A 27,863-nucleotide genomic window follows, 5' to 3' on the forward strand; every position below is an offset into this window, starting at 1 on the left:
ATATCAAAGACCTTAACCAATAATCTGAAGTAATCAACACATTTAACATTCAGTGCTCAACACTACACTTCTTTGCTCATATCCCAGAGAAATCTTTTATATTAAATGCTAATAGTGTGCTTTTCAGTCTCAATCCTACTTCCAAATGCATTAGAAGAGCAGCTCTATAATGAGGGTTCATTTAAACCTCATAAAGGAGAAGGCAATTTTTGACACTAAGGAGCAATCCTACTAGGTATGCAAAGATCTCCAAGTAAGGAAAAATAGCAACTTAGTGCTGTGCAAGCATCAAATAAGTCCAATAAATAACTGCAATCAGACACTTATCATTTGCAGTGCTTTTTGGGGACTATTTCCTAAATCAATGGAATAGACAGGTAAGTATCCTTCATTCACATTTTGTCAATTCCAATGCTAAATTACGAACAATGGGATTATTTATGTGATCCACAGGTAATGTATTAATATAGACTTATACTTTACCTGTCTTGTGGGAATATGAGAAGTTGCTCTGAATTGTATAATTCCTGCAGTACATTTGAGAGAAACTGACCCCACCATCTTTCTCCTCCACAGAGCTGAACAAGCAGAAGGCCAGTATGCAATCGTATCTTTGGGGTTCCACTGATACACAGGTGTTTAAATAATTCTTCACAAGCTTGAGCATGAAACGTACTTTGCAGAACCACAGGAACAGAGTGCCCTTGTAAGAAAAGAGAACAAGCAACTATGTTTAAGGAGACAATGGCTTGAAAACACAGGAGAAAGATGTTTGCAGAAAGTTTTTAAAACTATTATGATTTGACTAATTGGCACAGAGGGAAAGGAGAAGGGAATATGAGGGAGATGGTAATTTGCAGGTAACCCATGAAGACCAGGCCATTTAGACAAAACCAAATCCAATTCATGTCAGTGCAAATACCCCCATGGAATCTATACAAAGCAAAAACCAAACCATCACTATGCTTGGAACAAACTGGCACAGATAATTACATGACAGACACACCTATCTAGCAACAGAACAATGTTCTGTCTTTTTTTTTTTCCCCCCCTCCCTCTTTTGAAAAAACCACCATGCCTACTCAGACTTTTCAATTTTGATTCTCCAAGAACTCTTTCACTGTCAAGTTTAGGAAGTAAAAATCCATAATGGATATTAAAAATCATGAACTAAGTAGAGATACTGGGTTTATGACACTCCCCCTCTTCCCCCAAAACAATTTCTGCTTGCCTTCTTCACTTCTAACTGCCTAATCTATCCCTAGTGTTACACAGGCTTCCAACTCACAGATCCTTCCACAAGCTGATTTCTACCTATGAAAACAACATGAGTATTCTACCTGGGCAGAATTCAGCCCACAGAAGGATCAGATGACTATCTGAACAAAGGAATATGCAGTCAGGACTATGGAAAAAGGAGAAGGACCTTTACAACTTCTTCTACCCTTTCGAGAGCAGGAGGTGGTTAGGTCAGCTTGGTGCCACTGGTGAAACTTTACTCTGTAAGTTACCGACTACTAAAATCATAGTAAAACATATCTGAACATAGTTTAAAAGATTTATAATGGGAAAGTACAGATCACGAAATAGAAACACCTGCAAATTGTTTCTACTAACATACAAAAATATTAAAACCTCAGAAAATACTAACCATTGGAAGAATGAAGCAAACTAAGCAAAGTATCCAGTAAGTATCTAATAATGGTGCGTAACTGTTCTGTGGATGACATCTGAATCAACTCTTTTGGATCAGGTTGCTCCTTCAGTGTTTTTCTGCTTGCACCTAAAGCTACCTTGAGCCTCTGAACAGCATGGTGAGCCAAGTTGAGTTGAAGCTGTAGCTGAATGCAGTCCTGGTAAGCAGAAAATACTCTGCTGTCTTCTTCTACTGCCTTGTCCGGCTTTCGTAAAAAGTACTGGGCATTGTTAGCACTATTTAGTGGTGGCAGGTCAATACTCTGCAGAAGGATTTCTAACCGATGACAGGCCAAATTGTACCTAAAGGGAAACATTCCAATACACAATTCAACAGACATTAGCAAACAGCAATACATCTGACAGTCACCCTGCCAGAAGACAACTTCTGGTCCATTTTGAATGAACTCTTAAAACAGATATTGAAATAAAAATACAGTGTAGTCTTTGTTACTGCTATAAAGATACTCATTATAACAACTCTACAACAAAGTCAGAGTTTTTTCCAGTCTCAAGAATATAATGGGAAAAAAAAAATCTATAGCATTATGATAGCCCAGTGTTTTAACTTAAAATAACTAGTAAGTACACATTTTTTTTTTCCTTCTAACCTGCATTGTATGTCTTCTTGCAATGCAACCATCATTGCCAAGTGTTGGTCAATTTCTGGCTGATTTGCAGCTTCGCCTTCTCCTCTGAGGGGATCATGCATTAGTTTCAGCTCATTTTCAAAGGGTAAGATATATGTATGGCCATAGTAAAATCCTAATGGGATTTTTGCTCTGGCATTTGTGCTACCGTATCGACCGATAACAGTGATCTGAAAGAGAATGCAACTATACTGTAATACAACTGTATCAAAACAGGCAAAATAAACACCAAGTCAAAAAATCATAAAAAATTTACAGCCAAATCAAGTTTTGTCTGAAGAGAAACTAAGAGAAAGTTCATATACTAACAAAGATCAAGACTTTAAAAGACAGAGTATGTGGTCTATCTCCTTTTACCTTCATAAACCTGCAAACTGGGGGTGGCAACAAGTCATGTAAAATAAGTGAATGCGTGCTAATATCAGTAGCCACTACCAGTCGCCTTCCATCCACTTCCTCTCCTAAAGTCCAGATGTCAATTGACAAAGAAGCCAAATCTCCACAAGTAGGAATCAATACATCTGTCAGCAATATAGGTCTTCCAAAATCTAAGGTCACAAATCTTCTTGCTCCTAGGGGAAGAACACAGGATTGCCTGAAATAAATGGTGTGTGCTAACCACTGAAGGGATGTTAACTCTCAAACAATACAGGCAGTTTATTTATTGTTCAAAAGGTGTAAATTTCAGGTTAAAAATACCTGCACAATGTCAGAATCTCTCACTACAACTTGCACCCTTTGCAAGGAAAATTTTGGCTTCAGCTTAATTTAAAAGCTATTATGTTTTTCAAGCATTATTTCAGAACAGTTGCTCTTTCCAGAGACCCAACATATTCTCCCAGACCCAAGGATTTTTCAACTTGACAAACATCACTGAATACTAGGCCTTAAATTTCCAGATCAACAGAAATGCAAACTGAAAATTATTTTTTCTTTGGAAAGCCAAGTGAGACTGTAGCTAAGCAACTTATTTAAGACCCTGGAAAATATTCCACATCTTATTAGAAAACATGTCAAAATTATTATTAGGAACTCTGGTTTTACCTGAATGCATTCGCTCTATAATAATTGACTGATGAGGTGGAGGCTGAAGAAAATGTGAAGCGTGAGATATTGCAAGAGCAAGACCAGATCCAAGTGGATTCTAAGGAGTGGAAAAACATCAGTAGAATTAAGTCATTAAAATCGATGCATTTATAATAAGCTGCTCTTTACAAAAGACTAAGAAAACCTCTTGGGATTTAAAGATGTACAATTCTGACAATGCCTCACTACAATTTAGATTTGAACACGAGCCATCAAAATATATTAATTACTAGGTTCAAAGGATTAATAACTCCTTATACAGTTACTCTAGCTCCAATTAAAAGGGGCCATTTGAGGAACTGTCTTGCGCTCACCTAAGTCTTCCTTTTCATATGGTCTAAATTTAGTGACATAGTTTTCACAGCTCATCCAAATAAACAGATATTTACTATCACTCAGGTACACATTAGATCCTGATAAAGCTTACAGCACGTTGTTTCTAAAAGAAAAGCAAACAAAAATAATTACCGTTCTAGACTTGCTTGTATTTTTGTTATGTGCTGCCAGGTTAACTGTTGGGGGATCAATGACTGAACCGGGGAAAAGCTGAGCAAGCTCTGCATTAATAACAGCAGAAACTGCCTCATTAGGTGGAGTCAAAGGTGGAGTCATGAACAGAGGAGTTGTTTTTGGTGTGGGTGGAATGACGTCTGAAGGATGGATGAAGAACCCTGGGGCTGCTACTGGATTAGAAGGCACAGAGTTGTGAACAGGACCAACTGCTGAGGCTGCTGCCGCCGCCGCTGCTGTTGTCTGATGCAGTTTTGCTTCCAGCTTAGCTTTCTGTGGGGAAAATTAAAGCAGCATATGTAGCAGATAACACTGTTTGTGAACACAGTAGTAGTACTGAACTGCAAGTTCAACTTTCATTATAAAACTAGATTTAATCAATACAAGCTACCTTCAACATAGGTTTGTTAGATGTCCAACTATAAGCTGAAAAATGAAACTATTCAATTTGACCTCACTTGCGGATGAGTATGAGTAATTAAGTAACTGTAGTACTCAAAAAATAATAAAAAGCCTACAACTGAACAGCAAAGTAGGGTCAACGCAGTCAAGCTTCATACTGACATTGGCTTTATGATTGGTACGACCCTGTGTCAACAATTGTGCTTTTCATTCCAGTGGGCTTGTTTAATTTCAGACTGATATGTATTAAGACTTAGTTTTGATTATGAACTCCCAACCCACCCTCAAAATAGACAAAAAACAAGTCTGAAAGACCAAAGCAGCACAGGAGACACTCTCAGCATTTTGCTTAATAAGAGTAATCCTCAGTGCAGAGCTGTTCCTTCCTCAAATACACGATGGAAAAAAAAAAAAAAAAAGAAAAAAACAGCAATAACAAAAACCGGTGACTAGCTCTGCAACTACTTTCTCAGCTTTTGAAGTTTAGAGACAGCATTAAAAAATAGCTAAGTAGCCTCCAACCTGTTGCTGAAGCTTCAAAAGCTGCTGCTGTTTCTCTTGCAGCACCTGGAGCTGTTGCTCGGCTGAGGCCATTGCATGAGAGAGAGACTGCAAAGCTACCTGGGCTGCTGAACTCAGTGCTGTCGAGGCTTCCCCAACCGTTCCAGAAGAGAGGCCACCAACTGCTGGGGTAACCCCGAAGGTACTCACTGGCATGAAACAAACAAACAAAAAACAAAACCAAACAAAAATGTGTATGTACAAAAGAAATTCTAATACACTTTTAATTTAATTTTATACTAATTTTAAGAGCAATGTAAAAACAAGACAAATATCTCCTTCTATCCAGTTCTTGCTACAAAGTAACTTCATGTTGAATTACAAACTATATGGTTTATAGACTATGCATACTCATCGTAGATGCAACTTTTTTATTACAGAAGAGCCATCTAATGCTCTGGAATTCTTTCACCACATAAGGCTGTACGGTAAAGATGCAAGCTTGTATGTTATACTCTGATAGAGTCAAATTGATTCAAATGAATAAATTTGAAATCCAATTTGTTAAGTTCTAAGGAGTTTAATTTCACATATAGTAACTACTTAGAAAGAAACTCAACACATGTCAACACTTACAAAACTACAGGCAGTATGTTTGACAAACAGTGCTTTTTATGTTCAATTAAAAATATCATATTGTGGAACTATTCTAAATAGAAAAAATGAAAAATTGTATATACCAGTAAACGTACTTGCATCGTCCCTTTCTATTCTAGTTCCATCACTTGTTGAAACACAGGTAAAGTGCAGAGGTTCAACTTCCAGAAGTCCAGTAAGGGAAGTAAAACTACCTTCAGCAGCTGCACAGCTACTTATTTTCCCATTTCCTAAAACAGAAATAAACATCTGTACAATTAGCTAATGTTTTCTTGATAGCAACAGTTTAAGTAATGAAGTCAAAAGGGACAACTAAATATAATCCACACAGTTTATTATTTCATGTTGTGAGGCAAACATCTTAACACTATCACATCCACAATATAAATTATATTTTTAAATGGACAATGCTGCCAAATCTAAACAGAGTATCTTAGTAAGTCAATCTATCAGATGTGACAGTAGAAGCATAGTGTAGCCTTCTTAATTCCAGAAATAAATTATATATAGATGAACTATTCTTTCTACACTGTGAGAGAATTAGCTTGCAGAAAGACATTGATGTTACTGGAAAGGAAGAGAAAGAAGCAGACTCACTAATACAATACACCAAGGTACCATAAAAACTAGTATATTATTCAATATACTAACAAATTCACAGTGTTGTATGGAGGGAGGGATGGGAAGGAGATGGACAAGAGCATATGAAAAAAGGAAAAGGAGTCACTATGACTGATGAACATGCTTGCTATGAAAAGAATTTCCTGACAGGTAAAAGTTAGGACATTCCATGGCCTAAAGATTCACTTATGAACTAACCTGAGAGCATGGATACAAATATGCTTTTAAGGTATTTTAATTTCTCTGAAACAGAAAAAATCTCATTAAATCTGTGATATTTAAGTATAAAAGTACCATGTGACAGCTTTCCAACTTCAAAAAAATCCATTTCGGTTTCTCTGCTTATGACATGGTTGCTAGTCTAAATGAGTAACAACATATTTCAAAGAAGCTGCTCAACAGAAGTGACAGATGCTTGCTTCCTAGATGACTCTGACCTGGGAATTATAGCAGCCTTTGTGTTTAATCTCTAGCCTTTTCTTAGATGATCTACAGGATAAGAAAAGAACAGATTCCAAAAAGAGGCTTTTTTTCCTGCCCTAAGGGCTACAGAAAATGCAAGAGATCTCACAAAGCAAGAGAATATCTTGAACTTCATTATGTGCAGCTATAAAACAAATGGAAAGCATAAAATCAGATCTTCACTAAAGGAAAACAGTATAGTAAAGAGAATTACCAATTCTTCTACAATAGATTACTGTTAAACATGCATACCTGATAGAACATCAGATAAATCAATTTCGTCTGACTGTACTCCAATGCTGCTGTTGTATACATTTTTACAAGATGAGCCACTTATTTCCAAATCAAATAGAACTGGATCAAAAGGCGAGCTATATAATCCATATCTGTAAATGGAATAAGACAAACAGCACTGTTCAAACAATAAGAATTTATATAAAATTATATACAGAAAAAAGCTAAGTATTTATTCATCAGGATATATTATATTCCAATCTATTCTTTCCATTCAATTGACATATCTTAGAAATTACCGCTTACTTATATTTCATTAAAGTCATTTATTAGGTGATCTTTTCAACAGCTTATGATGCTAAGTAACTAACAATTTTGTTACTAAATAGTTTTGAAGCTGTCATATTGTCCTGAAAACATGACACAATCACACTCAGAATTGGAAACTAGAACTACAAGCCTTAGACAATTAGCCACAGCAATACGCATGCCCGTACATGGTAAATCAGACATTTATTTAAAGTCAATAAAAACATAGTACTGTTTTCCAAAACAGCAAAAGAAATTCCACCTCAGCTTGTTCTTCCAGCTGAAGAAAGAAGTAAAAAGGAAATGCTACAAGGGATACAAATCAACATTTGCAAGTACTTTAAATATCTCAATGTAAGAAAAAGTCTCACTACACCTACTCTGGCAGTACTGTAGTATAAAAAAATAATACAATCATTCAGATAACAAGGCGATGTCAAATCAATTAAGCTTTTCTAAGCCAATATAAAGGAAAATCCAAAGTAATAAAAATCAGCCTTTGTTTTCTTGCGTACCAATATCTATTACGAGCAAAAAACGGAAATCGGGCCAAATTATCAAGCTGGAGTAGAAAGAAAGAATGCATCTGTGTAGCTACAAAAGTAAGAAACATCTAATACTTCACGCTTTGGTGGGGAACAGCCAAAACAAGTGTGAGATATTTCCACGAACACACCAGCAGCAACAGGAAGTTCATCCATCCCCTCTTTTCCTCTGCCTCCAAACAGCTTTTCTGTTCTTTAGCAGATGAGGAAAGCCCCCAGCACGTAATGCTGAGAAGGCTGGAGTGATTAAATGTCTTTTTTGATCCAGCAGTCACAAAAGGATAAGTGTCTACATGAATACCACAACACCAGCAATAAGGTAGAACAGGTTCTAGACTTCTCTGAATGTTAAAATGCTTCCAAGTTGTCTGGGCTCAATGCTTTTTGCCACACAATACTAAGATTGTAACTAGTCAGAAAATGACGTTATACGGAAGGGCAATAATTGCTATTGATTCAAAAAAAAAACCAAACCAAACAAACAAAACAAAACAAAAAAAAAAAAACAAAAAAAAAAAAAACAAACAAAAAAACCAAAACAAAACAAAAAAAAACAAAAAACAAAAAAAAAAAACAACAAAAAAAAAAACACCAAAAAACCAAAGAGAGACCAAAAAGAAAATCTGAGAATTACAGATCAACCCATTTAACATACATTCCTCAAACAAGTTACTTACAAGCACCTACCTGGTAGCAAATTTAAGATGACAATTTTATACTAAGGACAACACATATTAGATGAATCTAGGCTGCTCTTTACAAGCATGTACTACACAGAAACAGCACACATTCCGCATCTAGCAAGACCGACGTGTTTGCTGCATGACCTTTTTTCCATAAGCAAACCTAGACAACATGCTAGTGTAAAGTGGTAACTAAATCACAAAAATTCTCAGACAAAATTCAATAGGGTACCTTCACAGCCTGTTTTAGACCTCAGATTTACAAACTCAATAAATCAGGTCAGCTCAACATTAACACTGATTACTTGCATGATTTCAGTAAAGACTTTGATTTATTAAATAAGGAGGCGATAAAACCTAAGAAGGGGTTACAAGAGTTTTGTAGAATTTGTATGCATTGCAAAGTTAAATATATTCTGTCCAACCCTGGTTTATTCCAATAAGCATACTGTCTTTTACTGATCCTTCAGCAGGAACGATCAGGTTCACAGTTCACAATTCAAGGAAGATGAGGACCAAAAAAAAAAAAACAGCTCAAGGAAATGCTTGAAGGTTGACTACAGATCTGGAGAACACAATCAAGCTACAAACATCTTCTAGACATCCAAAATTTGTTAAGAATGAAATAAACTGCTCTTCATCACTAAGGTGGACAGGACAAAGGCTTTAGTTGCAGCAAGAGAGATTTCAGATTAGATGTGGGCAGAAGGAGACAGTTCAAGTGCTAATGATAAGAGTAATTAAGCTATGCAACAGCTTACAATACTTACAATAATTAAAATTCCACCATTACTTTAATCAGGTGCTTTCAAGAATAGGCTGGAGAAATTAGTCAGATTTCCTAGAGACAAACCAACCTATTCTGTTGTAGGACAGCTTAAAATACTGTCTGAGATCCCTTTCTTGTTGTTCTATGAAGTGTAAGTCATGCAACACACCCATCTGGCCTTATCCTTGAAAGTTTTACTTGCTTTATCGCAGCACATGATAATAAAATGAGTACTACTCTGCCTTAAGACAACATGAATGTGCAGGTCGTTTAAGCAGACATCTGCTTTTATGTGATTACCAAATGTTAGGCTGTTATACCTGGGAACAATGACAATGAAGAAAACAATACTAGAAACTCTGCAACACAAGTGCACAGGAGTATGATAAAACACAACACAGGGAGAGGGAAGGGAAAAAGAGTAAAGCAATGGCTGCTTAATAATTTATCTATTAAAAAAATATTAGACTTTTACATAAAAAATATGAGAAATTACAGTATTCCTTTGATCACTAGGCATATATAGGAAAGACCAGCAAATTCTGTCTAAATTAGTAAACTAAGTCAAGAAATAGTCAGCCTTTGCTAGAGAGCTAGAGTAAAGTCAGATTTGGGATTAGACACACATCTACTGCTATACTTATCCTAACTATGGGGATACTGACTCAAAAGAGAAAGCAAATTTAGTTCCAAGAAGAAAATCATTAAAACACCATCTAGAAACATTCAGAAAAATCTAAGTTTGGGGGATGCCAAGAACAGAGCTCACTTCAGAAACCTTCCCTTGAGACGCAGTCAGCTGTGTTCACCACTAGGTGAGCTGATAGGTCACATGGGCCAAACTCAAAAGTGGGTGACTGGCAAGGAAAAAAAACTTTTATTTCAGATATGCTGTTTAAAGGAGGTACTTGGAAATAATCCGTATGAAGGAACAAGTCAATTCCTACAGAAAGGTGCCATTCTCCTGTCAAGTGGAATTTTTACATTTTCCCCTTCCATTTGGTTTCCAAAGAAAATTCAACAAGAAAACACAATCCTTTTATTTTTCCAGTTCACTTTCTGTATTTTTCAAAATTCTCCATTATCCAGTCACAATTTCTATTTCTGGGATAAGTTGTCTAATCAACTGCAAGGATTACAGATGGTGAAATAACAACTGAGAAGGGGAATGTAGTAGAGAGCATGATAAGGATCCAAGTATAACACCTGAGAACAAATTTTTATCAAGTATTTGGGGAGTATAGTCCTTTTAGAAAAGAAAAAGCAAACAAACAAACAAAAAACAAGTATCCCCTCTCCAAACTTAGCTTACTAAATTTTTAATTTAATCCAAAAACTGTGAACTAATCTCTACCAAACCTCTTCTACCTTGATCTTGCTTGACTTGGAGGAAAACTCTTGCCCAGAAATAACATTTGAAGAAGCTGTCTAAGAACAGCACGTTCCCATCATCATAATATGGTTTTGGAAACTGCTACAAAACTGAACCACCAGAGATTTCCTTTAGCTATCACAGGAATTCAAAGTTAAATGGCCAATCAGTTAAGTATGTAAAAATGCAACATCACAGACTGAAATTTCACTGATATACAATTTATAATAAGAACCTGCATTCCCAGTAAATTACTCCTGGTCTCTACACTTCGAATCTGGCCTTTAGTAGGAATACATTAAACGTATGGTCACCTTACAGACAGACTACAATTTTGTGCAGCTTTATGCAGAACTGAAACTATTCAGTATATCTGATTTCTTCCCATAGTCAAAACAGGACATGTTTTGTTAATCCTTACACTTAAAATCATAAAAACTAAATTGAGGATTGGACAGACTTCAAACTTTACATACACATTTGCTGATTCAAAGTGCAGTGTAAATTGCAAGACAGCAATTAAATTCACCTTTAACTTTGCACAAGTCAAAAATATTTTCCTGAGCTCTATCAAATTAATCCTGGCTCAAACAAATATGGCAAAATGTGTCTTTTTTTTAAACAGCCAACCTTTTTCAGAACACCAGAGGATGGCAATAGACAGTTTGTATGTTGGTTTTATTAAGTTTACGACAACCGCATTTGTTAGTACCTTGTTTGAAGTAATGCTTCCATAGGTGTCAGGCGATCTTGCAACTGTCGGGATACAGCAGTTAGCAATGATGCACAAGCTGTACTACACCCAGCCAAATCTTCATCCTTTACATAATTCAGCAATACAAAATACCAATACACAGATCCTGCATTTAAAAAAAAAAACAAAACAAAACAATTTCAGGTGAAACATGATGTGAATTTTCCACTCAAAAAGCATACTTTGAAGCACAATTAATGGAAATGATAAATGAAGTGTCTAACAGTTATCAGATACTGACTAGGACGCATTCTGCCTCTCCCTTTTTTTTTGAGAGACTTCAGTTTTGAATTATTCTGTAATCATTAGTGTCTACACTATGTATTTCAATATCTCTCATCAACTAATTCATAATTGAAGGAAAAAAAAAAAAGAAAGGTTCCCAAGAGACAGCTTTGCACATACTTCTTTCAATGCTTCCACCCACCGCTTCTACTAAGCACAATAATCAAAATGTTCCTGTTACACTACAGTGCTAGGTTAAGGTTCCAATCCCTTCAGAGCCAAGGCTCAACTCTAGATTCAATTCTCCCTCTCTTCTCCTCCTCTGTTTTTGGATGCTGTCTCCTTACTCCATATATTTGCTGAAGGCACCGTTTTCTTACAGGTCAGTTCTGGGAGCACAGTGCGGTGGTTCTGTATGGAAACACAAATCTCAGCTTCCTCCTCCCCCCCCACCCTGTACATTCCATACCCTCAACAGCAGCATGCTAAATGTTTCAACCTAGGTGGTAGCACAACAAGCATTTTGGACTTCAAACTAGTTTTCCTGAAAGATCCCTTAGTAATGACAAGCTACAGGCAATTCAAGAATCTCATACTTCGAAAAACACAAAGCAGGTCTTGCCACCCCAAATATGAGGGCTAAAGTCATCTTCCCATTCTATCTGGCACTTAAAAGGCTCCAACAAGGTGCTAAGATACCATTACTCTGCAATGTAGATGAGGAAGGAATTTGATTTAGTTAAAAATTTCCTTTTGATGCAGAAGTAACAAAAGTGGATTGCTAGTTGGACATCATTTGGATATTCAGGCTCCCTGGAATAGATCTCCTAACTTACAGAAATAACAGGCAATCCTGACTCTCATTTATGTCAACAGAATCTGTGATTGCTGAGCACCTTTAAAAAAAACTTGCAAAACTTAATTAAGCTCTCCCCAAAATGTCAGTGCCTTAGCATTCTGTTTTAAGCAAGCTAATTTGCTTAAAATTTCAGAAACTACTTCCTACTTGGATACCACTTTACTAGACCACTCCAAGCAGCAATTTGTACTAACTGAACAATTATCTAATTCTTACTTCACAAAAGAGTCCAACAAAACGTGCCGAACGACAAATGGATTGTGTTTATTTTATGACAACAAATATTGTATACATACCACCTGTTGCAGCAGCAGGCAAAAGAGGCATATTGTCAAGTAAAGCTTTTAGAAGAACTGATCCAAACCCCTGCTGACTCGGATCACACCTGCCATTGCTACAAAGAAAGACACAGACACTTAAACATTTAATGAAGTAAGAATGAAAAATGAAATCTCCTTCAGAAGATGAAGTTGAAAGGCATGTTCTTTGCAGTCACACCCTAACACGTTATTCCTCAACGTAAGACCCGCCAAATCTTCTTGCTTTATAAATTAAATGTTAAATAATAACACACATGTACAATTCAGACTGCATGTAGAATCCCCAAATACATATATAAAATATAAAAACAAATATATATAAATAATTAGCACTGACCTGATGCACAGTGCAAGAAATCGTGCACACTTGTGAGCTATACTCCGCCCAGCTTCAAAGAAGCAAACACGTATTATGTCAGAGACACATTTACGTGTTTTAGAAAGCAAGCTGTCATTTCCTTCCTTTGAGCTGTAAAAATAAATTGCATACTTTAGAGAATCACCTAAAACTTTATCTTTTTAACAGAGCTGATACTGACAAACAGCCATGCTCATTTAAACACAGCTTCTCTCTTACCTGCCAGGTCCGTTTGAATACACTCCGGCCAGCCAGCAAAGCGTGTCTAGTACAAGGCTCTGAGCATGTTCTGTAGTCAGACCATCGTCTGTCTTCTTGCAAAGAGTAGTGAGCAGCTTCTCATGGAACTCTGAAAACTGTAACATGGCACACCGTTGGACTCTGAGGAGGAGGGGAAGGAAATAAAAAACAAACAGAATTACACAATATGGCCATTCTCACATTAAAGTGTCCCTCCAGCTTTGTATCCTGTCTTAGAACAACTTGTCTAACTTCTAAACCTAAACAAACTTTCATCATCTACGACACTATTTGGCACCTGTTTGCACACACCTCCTTTAAGCCCATTATAGCCAGTGCCACCATTGTGGGGTAGCAGTTAGGAATACAAATTAAATACTACATTATTCATATTTAGGTCTATACTATCAATACACAGAGACTTTAACCAGTTTTTTGAGTAACAATTTGTTAGTTAAATTTGATTCTAAATGTTTTCACAAATAATATACTGTGCTGTAAGAAACAAGTGAAAATAAAGGAAATTTGCTTTCTTTAAAAAATATCTGTCTAAATAATTTATCCAAGTAACCAAGAAAACTTACTTACATTTGCCTTTTGAAGTGAGGCAAATAATCACTCAACATACAATTTCATGCATGGTGTTATTCTACCACAACTTGCACAGCACAGCGCCCTCAAACTCACACTTTACAGGATTTTTCATATAAAATACGTTTATGAAATGACAACTTGAAACAGTGGTTTGACCTGAGCTGTTTTGAGAACTAAGTATTTTATGAGAAGTGTAACTAAAGCTATTAATTTTTAGGATTAAAAACCACCTACTAACCTTTCCTTTGAAATGGAAGTTTTTTTAAATCTTCGAATTGTCACAGAGACTTCTTGAAGTAAGTCACAGCCTCTCAAATTATCTGATTTTCTCGAAGAATTAGTGGCTTCCATTTTGGTAGATGGCTTTTCCTGATTTTTTTGGGGAAAAAAAAAATTCATAAATTACATTGTTTTCGACTGCTTCATTTGTATACCTTGTTCAGTGAAATGTACACAGTTCAGTAAAATCTCTTGCTCAGTTTGAGCATACTACTAAAACAGACCGTTTTTATTCACTGATTACTTTAATATAGAACATCAAATTTAACAATGTTCTGTCATTCATTATGTTCTAACCATTCTAATAACGTCTACAAGTTGTACATCATATCATCCAATCCTACAATGATCAAGAGTAAAATACACACGCACACAAAAATCTTCAGAAGAGGATGAAGCTTATCAGCTACTGAAAACGCTCATGGAAATGGAAGTTACAAAAACAAGTGCTCAGAATGGGGGAGTACCAGGACAGGCCTTTGCAACTAAATTTGGAAAGAAACAACTTAGAAATGTTGAACTCTGATTCTTGAAGGCGTTAACACAGTATAACTCTTAAAATAGTAATTTTTAATGGATCTTAAGTCTCCAAACAGCTGTTTCATTTTCAGATTACATAAATCATACCAATTCTACAGCTTTAACACAGATGTCCTTCTTGGCTATTCTTTACCTTGCCTGCTGCAACTTTTGCCAACAACGAAGCAAGTGAATGGCCCTTGTTAGTCTGAGGTTTTAGAGATGGTATTCTAACAACTGGTCTAATGCCACCATTGCAGATTTCTTCCGTTCCTCTGTCATTCACTGCTTTAACGTGAATTAAAAATGAGCGGTACTTTCCACCAGCCATGCCTAAAAGTGGAAGAAAAAAAAAAAGGTGGGGGGGAGGAAGAGAATTTGTGTAGTTTACTAGGGCAAATTGTAAACAGATTCATAGACAGTGTACAAGCAAAGATCAGCTACATTAATTAGAGTACTGTAGCATCAGTTTGAAAACATAACTATTGTGTTATACAGCAAAATTTGTCAATGTGAAAATAAATACAAACCAAAGTCTGACTACAGAAATATGAGATGCACTTCAGTCATGCATACTTCATGTAAAAAGCGTAATAAACTAGCTTACCTTTAACAAGCTTTGGACTTGTTAGTGTCAGCATTCCAGCGTGTCCTGATAGATCAAGTCCAGTAGCCAGCCATACTGGACCACAGAGTATATCTTCCTTGTGTTCCTCCAGAAATGGACACAATCTAAGACCTTAAAGAACACAAGTAACATGGAACTGAATTACTCACAATTAAGTCAGATAATCTGATCATTTGCATGGGTTCAAAATACACCATGTCAAACTCTGATCACTAAATACATATAAACTGTACATCAAAAAGCTAACAATTACTTGAGGTTCACTTTTAGCCATTTTCCAGTGAAATCAATAAAGATAAATGACAGTTTTCAAAGCTTTTTCAGTTATATTGATAATATGTACACTGACTGGAACATCAGAGCCACAAAATACACAACTGATAAAATGACGAGCCGAAAAGAACCATAGTTTTAGAACTGATTCAGTCCAACTATCCATTTTTGATCTGTAGCTCTCCTCACTCAGATCCAACCTGATTGCCTTTCAGAGGCTCTCTAACAGATTTTGTGGAAGAGTACTGGTTAATAAAAAAGGTTATAAAAATTAGCACAGGAAGTCTCATGTGGCTGAAAGTCAACACGACTACATACGAATTCTTTATTAGCTGCTTATTATTTTTCTTGATTTACAGCAGCATTCTCTACAAAAGCCAGATATGAAAAGAAAAATTCTATTAAAACTAGCTAAGGACACCAGGGAAAATACTACTGGAACAGGGTAAGAGTTTAAGTTAGAAAGGTACCATGTCAAATCTATTTTATTTCTAAATTCAAATAAATACTAATCTGCTTTCAAGCACCAAAACTCTCCAGCAGTTTTTTTTGGTGTTTCTGTTAAGCTTTCACCTTATACAGTGAAAAGACCAGTGAGAGAGGCAACATTGAAAAGGGCTAAGAAATTAGTGTGTTTTAAATGGCTGAGAAATTTTTGCAGAGAAATGCCAGTATATCACTTAAAAAAGGAAAAAAGCAAGCTTGTATTTTAAAGAAAGTATAACAAGATAAATAAAACTTACATTGCGGCTCCTCTACATCCATATACTGCATTTCTTCATTGAATTCAACTAGTCCTGGTTTCCCATTTCTCTCCACTTCAATATTGTGAGCTGGAGATAAAGGAAATGTGATCTGTCTATCTACTGCTGCTTCTGAAAATAAAAATATTAGCAAGATTTCATAAACATTGTTTAAGGCTCACAGAAAACAGAAGCAGTAGTTTTCATGGCAAGTTTATCAGCTTTCTGCCCAAAACACTACCTCTAAGAACTGCAAATATACAAAGGCACATTTTTCATATTGGGACTGCAATTGAAGTTGCAGCAAATAGTTAAATATTTCTTTGAATGACCGGTAAAGAGCCTGATTTGCTTTAATACTGCTCAAATTACTTCCTCCTAATAATCAACTTCAGATTACTCCTAAGTAATTAGATTCTGGTATTGAAAGTTTGATAATTTAAACTGAAAATAACTGGATTTCTCCTGCTGAACATCAGATGTTGTTTTGATAATACTTAAGTACAGATCTTTTTTCAATTAAATGCTTCTCATGAATCGTAGGATGAAGAGGACATGCAAGCCGATGAAGAAGCAGCATATACAGTGAAGTAACTACCAGATCAAAAACATTAGTTTTAAACTGGAAGAACTATGCCTCTGACCTTCCCATTATTACACACTGCATATTTAACTGGCTTCAGGGCTCCTGTCACACACAAAAAATGACTGAATAAAGTCTCCCCTACGCATCTTCCTTAGGTCTCATTATCTTAAAATTTCAGTTCTGTTCTCTCACATCCCCCAGCCCTTTCCAGACTGACTATGCATACCCTGGTGCTCCACTCCATGCTTCCTCCACTCTATCCATAACAGAAAAAAGAGCAAGTTCTACTACATTGCATGTAAGGAAGTGAAACGTCACTTTCTGGAAGAGCTCTGTCATATCTTATGTTCAGCATGCTGTATTGTAAAGCATCCACAGAAAGCTCTGGCCATCTATTCCACAGCCAAATCAAATATCTTCAAAGAATTACCAACTCATGGAACTGTGTGCTCAGAAATGTTTAAAACTGAAACATTAAGGAAAACAGTTTGCCCTTTCTTCTACTGTTTTGTTTCATAGGTGCAGATTTTCAGATTACATCTGACATGGAGTTTGACAAATGGACTGAATTCTAAAATCCATGCTGAAAACAAAGTAGGTTCCATTCAGAAGAGTAATACGAGCTATCTCTCCTATTGGCTTTGATAGAACAAAATTCTGCTACGTGTTAAGGTTTTACTTCAAGCATTAAACAAAGGAAGAACCTGCAAGAACACCTGTTGACTGCTGTCCTACAGTCACAGCGAGCACTGCTGTTAAAACTCTTAAACCATCTTGTATCCTAAAAGAATATGTTTTTCTCCAAGAATATTATTATGCTACAATATTTTATTCTTGGATAGCCACCAGTTTATATGATTTCTTTAAGCAGCATCTCCAGCACGCTTTTTTTCTTGTTAAACACTGGGGGATGCTACAGAGTGAGAAGTTATATGAAAGCATGTCAATGATATCTGGTATGCCTCTTACTCCTTTCTACAATTTACAGCTCTGTCACCCTTGTTTAATTGGGGTGCTCTTACTCAGCATTTTAAAAAATTGAGAAAGAAAAAAAAGAAAAAAGCACTTTTATAATTGTGCTTGCTGTTCTACCCAACACATTTTATATCCAGCAGGCAATTTAATAACACCCAAGAGTAACACTTCTCTGAAATACTAAGTTCCTAGAAGCTTTTCAAAGAGGTGGCCAAATAAAGGTAACCAACTAATGCCTCAATAAAACGAAATGCTGAATGTAATCCCTTCCATACCTAGCAGACAGGGCGCAAGACATGCAATGAACACTCTCACCACAGGAAAATCCCAACTGAGGCATAAACTCTTCCACATCAAAGAAGTGGCTTTTCAACTTATGCTACCCCCTCACAGGTTCCCTGAGAGCTAGTCAGGTGCAGAGTCCAGCTAGGAGTCTTCCCAAGGCAAGAGCATTCAAAACTTTGGTCTACCCTGTCAAAGCTGCAAGGAACAAAAGGTGAAATCATACTGCAGCTTTCACATAGCTTAGTTAATGAGCCAGAAGAGAAAATTTCCAAGGAAGCCAGGTTTTATCTACTGCCATCAAAAAAAGCTTTGCTACTTTCTCTTATGCATCCAAGTGGCACTGGCAAATAGTTTCCTTCTGTGACTTGGAATAATTATATTTTTTTAAAATATATCAAGAACTTTAAAGAGCAACCATTTATTTCATCAGTCAATCTCCAGGATGATTTACACTTGACAAATTTTTTTAATGATTGTAGTATTCAAGCAGTACAGAATAATAATTCAGTTCAACGTTTTTGAGCTATGCACTTTTATTTGTATAAAATTCAGGATTTTAAAATTGTTTACCCAGTTTGTTTTCCCAATTCACATGGTAAGTGAAAACAGACTATGATGCTGAGAAATAGAATAAAATGATAATAAGTAAAACCAAAATATTTACGCAATTTCAAGCAATTCTTCTAATACACATCATGGAGAATAAGTTTGAGAAAATAAATAATATTCAGAAAGATATCTTAAGTTCATTCTTACCATTGACTTTCCCTAAGCCTGGAGCTTTATTTTTCAGTAAAGTCACTTGAATCTGGGGAATGTTTGTGATGTTTGAGTTCAAAACAAATTTGAAGTCCACATGTCCAACCATACATGCTTTTGGTAGAACCAGTTCAAAGACATGCTCGTCCCAGCTGTTGCTGTCAGGAGAAAAGACAACAATGACCCACTGTTAAAAGAAAACTCAGCTCAAGTAGGCAGTATTACCTAGTGCACTCTCCATCTAAGCACACTTTCTTTAACAAGAAGAAAAACTTATTTTGCGTTAGTTGACATCCACATGAATTTCTAAAGTAGAAGTCTTTCAAGCTGCAGTTAACCACATTCATTTTGTGAAGAACACGTTAAAAGCCAATTGATGAGAGGGCAAATCAATGTTCAGATAAAAGAAGCAGTGAAAAGATTCTGTATTACCTTCATTACAGTACTGTTTCTGTATTACTATAAATACCAGTTACTCATTTCTAGAAAAAAAAGAAGGAAAAAACCAAAACAAAACAAAAACCAAAACACTAAGAAAAGGATCTACCAATCAGTGAAGTGTATGAAAGTATGACAGTAACTACGTTGCAGTCTCTTAAGTTGGCCTTTTCCACTGGGAAGTGTTGAACAATGTGACTTTCTGGTGGTACAACTGCCATATCCAGGAGACTCGAAATACCAGTTTCAAATTATTTTTTTGTAATACTTTTGATAATTTATACAGGATGAGAAGTGATTCTTACCAGGTGCACAATCAGAAGCCTGCGCTGTGCAAAAGGGGTGCAGCTTTCTTTTAATGAGTCATATTTTCCTTTTGAAGTCAACTCTGGTTTACACTGAAAGTGTAAACTTGAGATAATAAGTACCCCTCATTGATCAGTTCCATAGTTTGATACACTAAGGTTTGCAAAAATAGTTCAAACCAAAGAGCAATTCAAATAAAACTAATCATGTATCAACTGTCACGTTTGTATACATTTTTAAAATAACTGCACTTCCTGAATTTCTCAATTTATCAGTAAATATTTTTTTTAAATGTAGTAACTTTGATAGCCTGTGATTATTTAATTGTATAACTGAGAATACTAAGAAACTGAGTACGTTGCTGTAAATATTGGTTAGATTTTCTCCTAACATCTAAATTACAAAAAGGTATTTTAAATCAAATAATATGCTACACAACAAGTATTATGCAGAAACCCACTTTAAAATTGATTTAAGAATCTGTACAAATCTATTTAATTATTTGCATTTTTTACAGTAATATCCCCGAAGGCCACACCTCCCTCAATCAAGTATAATAATATACCTATAACAGATTCCAGGTACACATAATGAAACAACATGCCAGCTTTCCAGAATAAGCAACACAGAAAAGCAGTGGTTTTGGGGAGGAAAATGGACAGAAGCAGAACATGGACAGAAGAGAGCTTGAGGCTATGATTTAAGAAGCAACAGTAAAGAATTTTCAGCTAACTGTACAAATAACTCAGGTAAATAAAATATAATGAAAGTTTTCCCTACAACTTCAGTGAAAAAAAAAAACTGTTAACAAATGTAAGACTAAAAACTTAAAACCACTCATGCCTTTCCTCTGGCCTGGAGAATATGTAGCCCAGTGCAAAACAGGGAGGGGTTTGGGGCTGTTCTTTTATGTCTGAGTATTTCAATATTCAGTCCATGCTTTGCATGACAGCTAAGACATTCAAAGGACCAAGCCTTCTGAAAGACAAAGTAATATTCTGCTCATCCAGTTTAAGTCAAAGATCTGGTACAAAACCAGAAATGAATAATAAACCAGTTCGTCTGCAGTAGTCTCTTGTAGTCTGTATGCTGCATACGACACGTACTGCCGTACCGACTTACAACTGTTATTTGCCTACTCCAGAAATCTATTTTTGACAGAATGCTATAGCAGATGCCCCAAAGGAAGTTTTAAGTATCTATCAATAGGCATGTATGAAATAATGATCCTTTATGAAGGTCTCGCCTTAATCCAACAGTGAAGAGATCTTCTTATACCTGTAGCAATGAACTTCACAACCTATTTCTGTGATGAGTGAAAAGCTCCCCTTTAAACAGTTTTTTAATTTCTCATAGCTCTGTTTAAGTGCATCCTCTTTATTCATGTATAAAGTTTCAAAGAAGCAAAGAAATTAATTTACTTCATTATTATTTTCTCAATATTTTAGCATATCTACCCTAAATATTATTTTTCTCTGATAATCTAATGCAAATTCTTTTAGCAACTTTTCTCACCTTTGAAACCCTTCTAGATCTACAGCATCTTTTTAAAGAATACACAATCTAGACTGCATTCTAAATGCAAATATACCATCACTCTCACAACCACAAAATATGTTTCCAACATATTTCTCATTCCTTTTCTAGAACATCTCAATGTTTGATCCTCCAACTGGACTTTATGCTGCAGACCATTTCCAGAGTTTAAACACTTCAAGTCACATCAGTACCTAACTCCTTCTCCTTTCATATAGTTTCAAATATTTCTGTGTAAGATGAATACATAAAATATTTCCTATAGAAATTTAAGAAAAAGACAGGAAACTCAGATGTCACTGTTTTCTCAAAGCACACTAGGAATTTATGTACTTTTTTAAAAAAGGATTAACCCAATTTAACACTTCAGTTAAATTACCATTGAAGGGGAAACACTGGTATTTAGATAATTCATAAGGTAAGCCAGACTCTGCTTTTCTGTTTTCTTCATTACATCGTCTTTTTAAAATAAAGTAGGATTGAAAGAGCGTGAGTGTAATATAATGCTATTCCCTAAAATACATTTACAGGATTATCTCCTCTCTATTTCAGAAACAAAAGAATTACCGTATCAAATTGCATTGCTCATCCATCCCGCATCTTGATAGGAATCAGTATGAGACACTCAAAGAGATAAAAGGAGCCTCACATTAAGGCATAAGACCAACAAAATAATCCAGATATCAAAGTTTCTTCCCAGATAACTTTTAATTAAGAGCTAACGTTGCTCTCAATCCTAAAACTTTATTCTACCCTAGGAACAAAGGGACTGTAATTTAATAATTTTCATCATGAGTCATTTAGCAGCTGTCAAAGATTTCCAGTATTAAAGCAAAACTTTTAACTTTACCTTCTTACGTTACTATTTTACTTTGCAGCAGGCATAATTCTTTTCCTCTAATGAAACAACATTCATAAGCTAATGTCCTACCTATCATCTTCCAATTAACAGCTATTACCTTCACTGTTTGCTTCCTTCTATCTTCATATTGGTAGCTTTTTACTTTTCCACTGCTGCTCAACACACTGGATAATCAATAGTTTTATAACTGGAACTTATTTTGCAAGGAACTACCTCCTTTCCACTTGCTACATACAGAATATTTTACTTACACAAAGCAAAAACACAAGATAAAGGTTTTAAAAACTTGCAGTGCATTACAGGCTTTAACTGTATTATGAACATTTAATTAAAGCAAGTGCAGCTCGTGTTGGGTGTCAGCCCTGGAAATTTCTATAACTATTACCTTCCATACCTGTTTTCCTGCCTGGAAGGCTTTGTTATCACATGCTGGCTTTCACTTATTTATATGTCAATATTTTTCCCCACATATGATCTCTAGCTCCCCTAGCATCCTTTGGCTATTTCACTGTTTCCACTGTACGGGCATTTAGATTCTACTTTACTACCCAAATCTTATACATGAGTGGGACAGATGTATGACAGCCTGACCCGAAAGATCTTGTAGTACCTTATTATGCACATCCCTTAATAAAACACACAACTTACAGATATATTTTTTTTCTCCGAGCATTTTTCAGAAAAAAAAAATGCAAAGTTATTTCAGGTAGCAGCACTGCTGCTCTAGTCTTTAGGATCCCAGAGGAATTCCAAGTTCTCACGCCACATGCAAAGTACTACACATACTATGTCAGTGCAGTTAATTTCAGTGAAAATATTGCCTAAGTTTTAACACAATGTAAGTAAATATCTCACATAAAGAGATTTAACTTTACATGAACAGATATAAATCCAGATGCTATTTTAACATTTTAAAATAAATTACAATATGATTTTGTTTAGAACAGCTAATTAGTCACGCTGGCACTTGCAGCTTGTATTTTCCAATTAAACAAAATGTACTAAGACTGTGTGTATGCATAAGAAGGGTAAATCAGACTTTTATAGAAACAATCAAAAATATCTGTAACTCTGGTGAATGTGCTTGTCTAATTATATAATGAAATGGCAATATTTGGCAAACAAAAATATGTGAATTCAAAACTTGACTTCTCAATTCGTTTCAAGGTCCACGGAAATAACCCTGGCAATCTCAAAGACCTACAATGCAAACCACCAAATGGGGATTATTTTCTCTGAAAGTACACGTTCTTCAATTTGCACACTACTTAAAAACAATTGAATTGCCTGAAATTTGTGATTATACCAGCTATATGAACTAGTTAAGCAACACACACGTGATTCTGCACCGTTACCCTACCTACCTGTCTGTCTGTAGCTTCCAAGTTCGAGTATGCTGAGCTGCATCCCCATGGTGCTGCTGGTGTAAATGTTGAGGATGCCTCCTTTGCTGCTGCTCTTGCTGGACTTCTACCCAACAGGGAGGGACAGTGGCTGAAAACCGTGGTGTCAAGGTCTCAAAACGGGTCAGTTCCACCAGGGATGTCAGTGTTTCGAGGGAAAATGGCTGGTCTACCAAAAGATCAACTCCTGCATAATTACAGAACACACATTAATTACTACATAGATATTTTTTTCCAGAACACTCTATAAACAGTTTGAAATATATCCACACTGCTATAAGTGAAATTAACTATATGTTATATGAAGCTTCTAAGAAAAGAAAACCAAGACACAAAGTACCCACAAAAAACCCTCCCCCAAACAAACAAAAAAATTCAACAACAATGAAAAAAACCAAGCACAAGCAACCAAACAACCCTAGCCTTGAGCCAGTATCCTTTGAAGTCAGCTCATTTGGAATAAATTTTTTAAGTACTGAGAGCACTGAGGATGCTGTCTGGGATTCAATCAGAAGCATCAGGAAAACGTAATTAGCCAGCTATACTCTGATGATGTGAAGCTGATTAAAACATTTTTTTGAATATCTATATTGACTCAGATAAAAGTTCCTATTTTTTGTTGGGTTTTTTTGTTTGTTTGTTTGTTTTTTTGGTTTTTTAGTATTTCATGAAAACAGACATATGGAATTACTATGCAATTGTAACATTTTTATCACTGCTTAAAACATTACTTTGGCACCTGCTTATCTATGTAGTCTTGTTTTATAGTGGATTACTAGAATGTTTTGGAAGGCTCCCAATTTAGCTTAAAAGAAGGGTAAGTAAAAAACAAACATGCTTTATGTAATGAACTTAAAAGACACTGGGCCTAGACAAGCATTTTGTCTTCTTGGCTTCATATTCAAGTCTTGTCCTAAGGAAACAAGGATATTAACTGAAGTTAAAATATCCCAGGGAGACAAACACCTAAAGAAGACTTCCAAAGGGACTAAAAATAATCAGGTTTCCTCAGACCAAAAAAAAAAAAAAAAAAAAAAAAAAAAAAAAAAAAATTGAAAACTTGAGGGAAAATAAGATAAGCACAATGTCAATTTTCTTACATTTTGAATGTTTTCTCTCAAAAATTTTGGAGAAAATATTTTACTTATAAAAAACCTATGGTTTTCAAAAGGAGAAAATTTGCTACCTGACTACTAGAGTAACCAGCCCGGGGTGGGGGGAATAATTAAATACACTAACACAAATACCATCCCCCCAGTGAAGTCTGAACCTAAAGACTATCTTGCAAAGCAAGCCAGGTCAAAACCAGAACAACAACATGATTACATCCTCCAGCTTGAGAGAAGAAAGGCACACACGATTCTTCCTGAAAAGTAGAGAAGCTCAAGATGAGAAACCCAGAGTCACAGCTCCACTCTCACTGCAACAACTATGATTCCTACTTTTCAATCTAGGAGGCAGGAAAATTCTGAAGATATTAGAAATAGCAAATGCTTTAGAAATTTAATTTCAATAATACATTTTTTCTACTGCCGAATGTGAACCTCATTATCCAGAGGACACTGCAACAAGAAGTAGCATCATAGCTCAAACTGTGCAACAATTCTATCGTTCAGTAAACTGGATTTTTTCTGCTTCATTGTCCCTTCTCCCCCAACAGAAACAATTAAAAATTCAGAATATTCAGAGCAACCACATGTAATGTGATATCAACCCCTAAAATTGAAAAATGAAGGACTGAACTTTCCAGTACTGTCAATTATACTTGGCTGCTTTTGCAAAACTATATGATTTTTCTTATATTGTAATAGTGAGTTATGACAAGCTGAAGTTCTAATAGTAAATTTGAAAAAAGCTTTTAAACCGGTCAGGAAAACTAATACTCTTTTTCAATTAACTCTTAAAAAAAGCATTATATCATCTTCACCACAAAAAACCCTCTACTCCTCAGAAGGAAATAGTAATTTTAACCTAATCTAAGATTTGCAACTCGGTAAGGTTAACATATTTGTTTTTAAAACAATACAAATTAAAACTTATCCAAGCTGTAAATGCAGGCTAAAAATAAGATACAAGAAAAGCATTCTAAAATGCCAACAACAGAAAAAAATAAACACATGAACAAAGTGCACAATATATATATGAACAATATATGGACAAAATCTTGTGCTTTTTGATGTGGTTTCTATCCTGACTACAGCATCTTTTAGCTCCGGTTTCAAAGAATACCAAAGCGATTTCATAAAACCACCCTGCTGCTGCCTGCTGTCAGCTGTGAACAAGATATACAGATCAAGACTTCATGCTCAGTGAGGTTCGCCTCAGAGTTCATTTCCCCAAACTGAAAGCTTTCTGTTGAGCTGTGTCTCTGAAAAAAACATGCTAAATCGAAGTGGAAGAAAATGTTTTTTCTGCTGTTTTATACTTCAATTAAAAGAAGAAGCAACACTGATGTTACAAATGTTGGGGGGCAATCTCTGACCATGATCCATACGCATGCTGACAACTTCATTACTTAGAAAATGTTTGCACAATCCTAGCAATCATTTGCACATGATATGCTAAGAACCCAGTATTACTGACTTCAGTATCCTTAACCTGGACAGTTTAGACTAAGAGCTCTGCAACCACTTGGTTTCAACTCTTCCCTACAGGCTCCTCAAATCAGCAGTGGCTTTATATGACTACTAAGTTTTCAGTGGCTCAGTTTGATCCGACAGCAAAACAGTACCCAATTTATCTGATCATTACTATGTATCCAACAACTCTTTGGAAACCATTACCAACCAAGACCAAGCACTACTACACTCTTTGAATTACGGGACTACGTAAAGGAGGACCTGCCGCTTGCAGACAATCTAAAGATACAGCTACTTTGAAATCTATAAATAGGTAAATCCCTTTCTTGTTCCAATAAGTCATAATCAAGCCAAGACTGAATGCTGGATGGGGAGGAGAACGAGAAAAAAAAAATTCACCGTTACAGTATTGGCTGAATTTAAACAGTAATGATCATCGATATGATTCATCAGGTTGGTCAAAATTACCAAGAAACTGGTAATTTTGGAAGTCACTTAAATCTGCTGATAAGCTACTGTACGGGGAATGCATCTATTGAAACACATGTATGTACTGGATATTCATAATCTCTTTATTGCTTTATTTGCCATTAGCAAAAGAAGAAAGGTGCAGAAGAAAGCCACAGACTTCTCTCCCTCACATATGCACAATGGTTTATTACCTAGCGGTTTTCAAAGTTCAGGAATGGCTCCTCCAGTGAAAGAGGAGGATCAGGAGAAAATCAGTCCTCAAAGCAAAGATGACAGCAACTGCTATAGTGATGCTTACAGATAATCTTATGACAGAAAGCATCTTTTCCTTCCCTCTTTTTCTTAGGGAATAAAATCAGGGGTCATACAAAAACTGCACAACACAACTTAAAATGTTACACGGCCAGCAACAAGCAGGGATCTGGGGAGAAAGACAGCAAATGGCCTGTTGACCACAAAGACACCATGATCCAAAACGGTCCCTGTACTGCCACTCAGTCCTTTCACAGCTGTTTTTGTCCTTTGCAGCTGCAGGTAGATACCCCCCACCACAGACATGTACCCACAAAATTAACATCACTTCTCTGAAATGATCATAGCTACATTAATGATTTATGTCCATTGTATCATTGCTTTAACGTTCATGCTTTATATGATTTTTGTATTTTATATTCTAGTTCATCTATGTCCAGTATATCCCCATTTTTGTCACAACAGACATGAATAAAACCTCCAAGCTCCAACCCAACCAAAATAATTATGCTTTGTGTCTCTCTCCATTTCCACAACTGCAGGTTAAAACAAAATGAAAAACCTAACCATTTTATAGCTCTCATAAACAATTCCCTTTAAGACTCAAAGCACGACTATATACATACATACATATATATAGACACACACTTTAAAAACCTCAGCGTGACTTAAATCTTCCTCAGGCTTAACCAGCAAAATTTGATTTGCTGTTAAGTTTAAGTAGCAAGTTATCAACACTAAAGCATCTTTGATGAGGGCTGAGAAAAGATTGAGACCCCTACAGAGGAGCTCCCATAACCTGCATACCCACTGTTCTCCCTTACAAGTCGGAGGGGCGCCTCACATTTTCCCCCTTCTACCTGACTACAAAAGGAACAACCCTCTTGGTCAAGTCCTTATTTTACCAAAGTAGGCCAGGCAGCAGACCGGTGGCAGGACTGGTATATGAGAACTGTAGTAAAGACAACACAAAAGTATGATGTTTGGGGTAAAAATAGAATTTGGACAATTAGAAACAATTAATTCTTGCTGTCCAAGGGCAGACAATGTTTCCAGAAAGGAAACTAGTAGGTAAATGGCAGCAGAATTTAAACATAGCTCAACCCAGACAAACTGCTAAAAA

The 27,863-nt window shown here is 35.9% G+C and overlaps 1 protein-coding gene across 8 annotated transcripts in view; it reads right to left on the reverse strand.

The window, feature by feature from the left end:
- Positions 1–27,863, reverse strand: part of BIRC6 (baculoviral IAP repeat containing 6) — a 187,719-nt gene that overhangs the window by 118,483 nt on the left and 41,373 nt on the right. For 4 of the 8 annotated variants that reach the window (XM_042789693.1, XM_042789691.1, XM_042789687.1 and 1 more), the window contains exons 12-30: positions 23,400–23,625; positions 18,891–19,051; positions 16,289–16,420; positions 15,252–15,383; positions 14,799–14,977; positions 14,085–14,215; positions 13,232–13,393; positions 12,992–13,123; positions 12,631–12,728; positions 11,209–11,356; positions 6,837–6,970; positions 5,585–5,731; positions 4,866–5,053; positions 3,900–4,214; positions 3,390–3,489; positions 2,703–2,917; positions 2,307–2,515; positions 1,652–1,998; positions 484–703 (exon numbers count right to left, since the gene is read on the reverse strand). In XM_042789693.1, coding sequence (XP_042645627.1) covers positions 484–703; positions 1,652–1,998; positions 2,307–2,515; positions 2,703–2,917; positions 3,390–3,489; positions 3,900–4,214; positions 4,866–5,053; positions 5,585–5,731; positions 6,837–6,970; positions 11,209–11,356; positions 12,631–12,728; positions 12,992–13,123; positions 13,232–13,393; positions 14,085–14,215; positions 14,799–14,977; positions 15,252–15,383; positions 16,289–16,420; positions 18,891–19,051; positions 23,400–23,625 — 3,376 coding nt within the window. The remainder of the gene's footprint in view (positions 1–483; positions 704–1,651; positions 1,999–2,306; positions 2,516–2,702; positions 2,918–3,389; positions 3,490–3,899; positions 4,215–4,865; positions 5,054–5,584; positions 5,732–6,836; positions 6,971–11,208; positions 11,357–12,630; positions 12,729–12,991; positions 13,124–13,231; positions 13,394–14,084; positions 14,216–14,798; positions 14,978–15,251; positions 15,384–16,288; positions 16,421–18,890; positions 19,052–23,399; positions 23,626–27,863) is intronic. The other 4 variants (XM_042789690.1, XM_042789689.1, XM_042789688.1 and 1 more) reach the window with 4 other exon arrangements.

The sequence above is a fragment of the Tyto alba genome, unplaced genomic scaffold (genome assembly GCF_018691265.1).
Source record: "Tyto alba isolate M040663 unplaced genomic scaffold, T.alba_DEE_v4.0 Super-Scaffold_16, whole genome shotgun sequence".
In the NCBI taxonomy this organism is placed as follows: domain Eukaryota; kingdom Metazoa; phylum Chordata; class Aves; order Strigiformes; family Tytonidae; genus Tyto; species Tyto alba.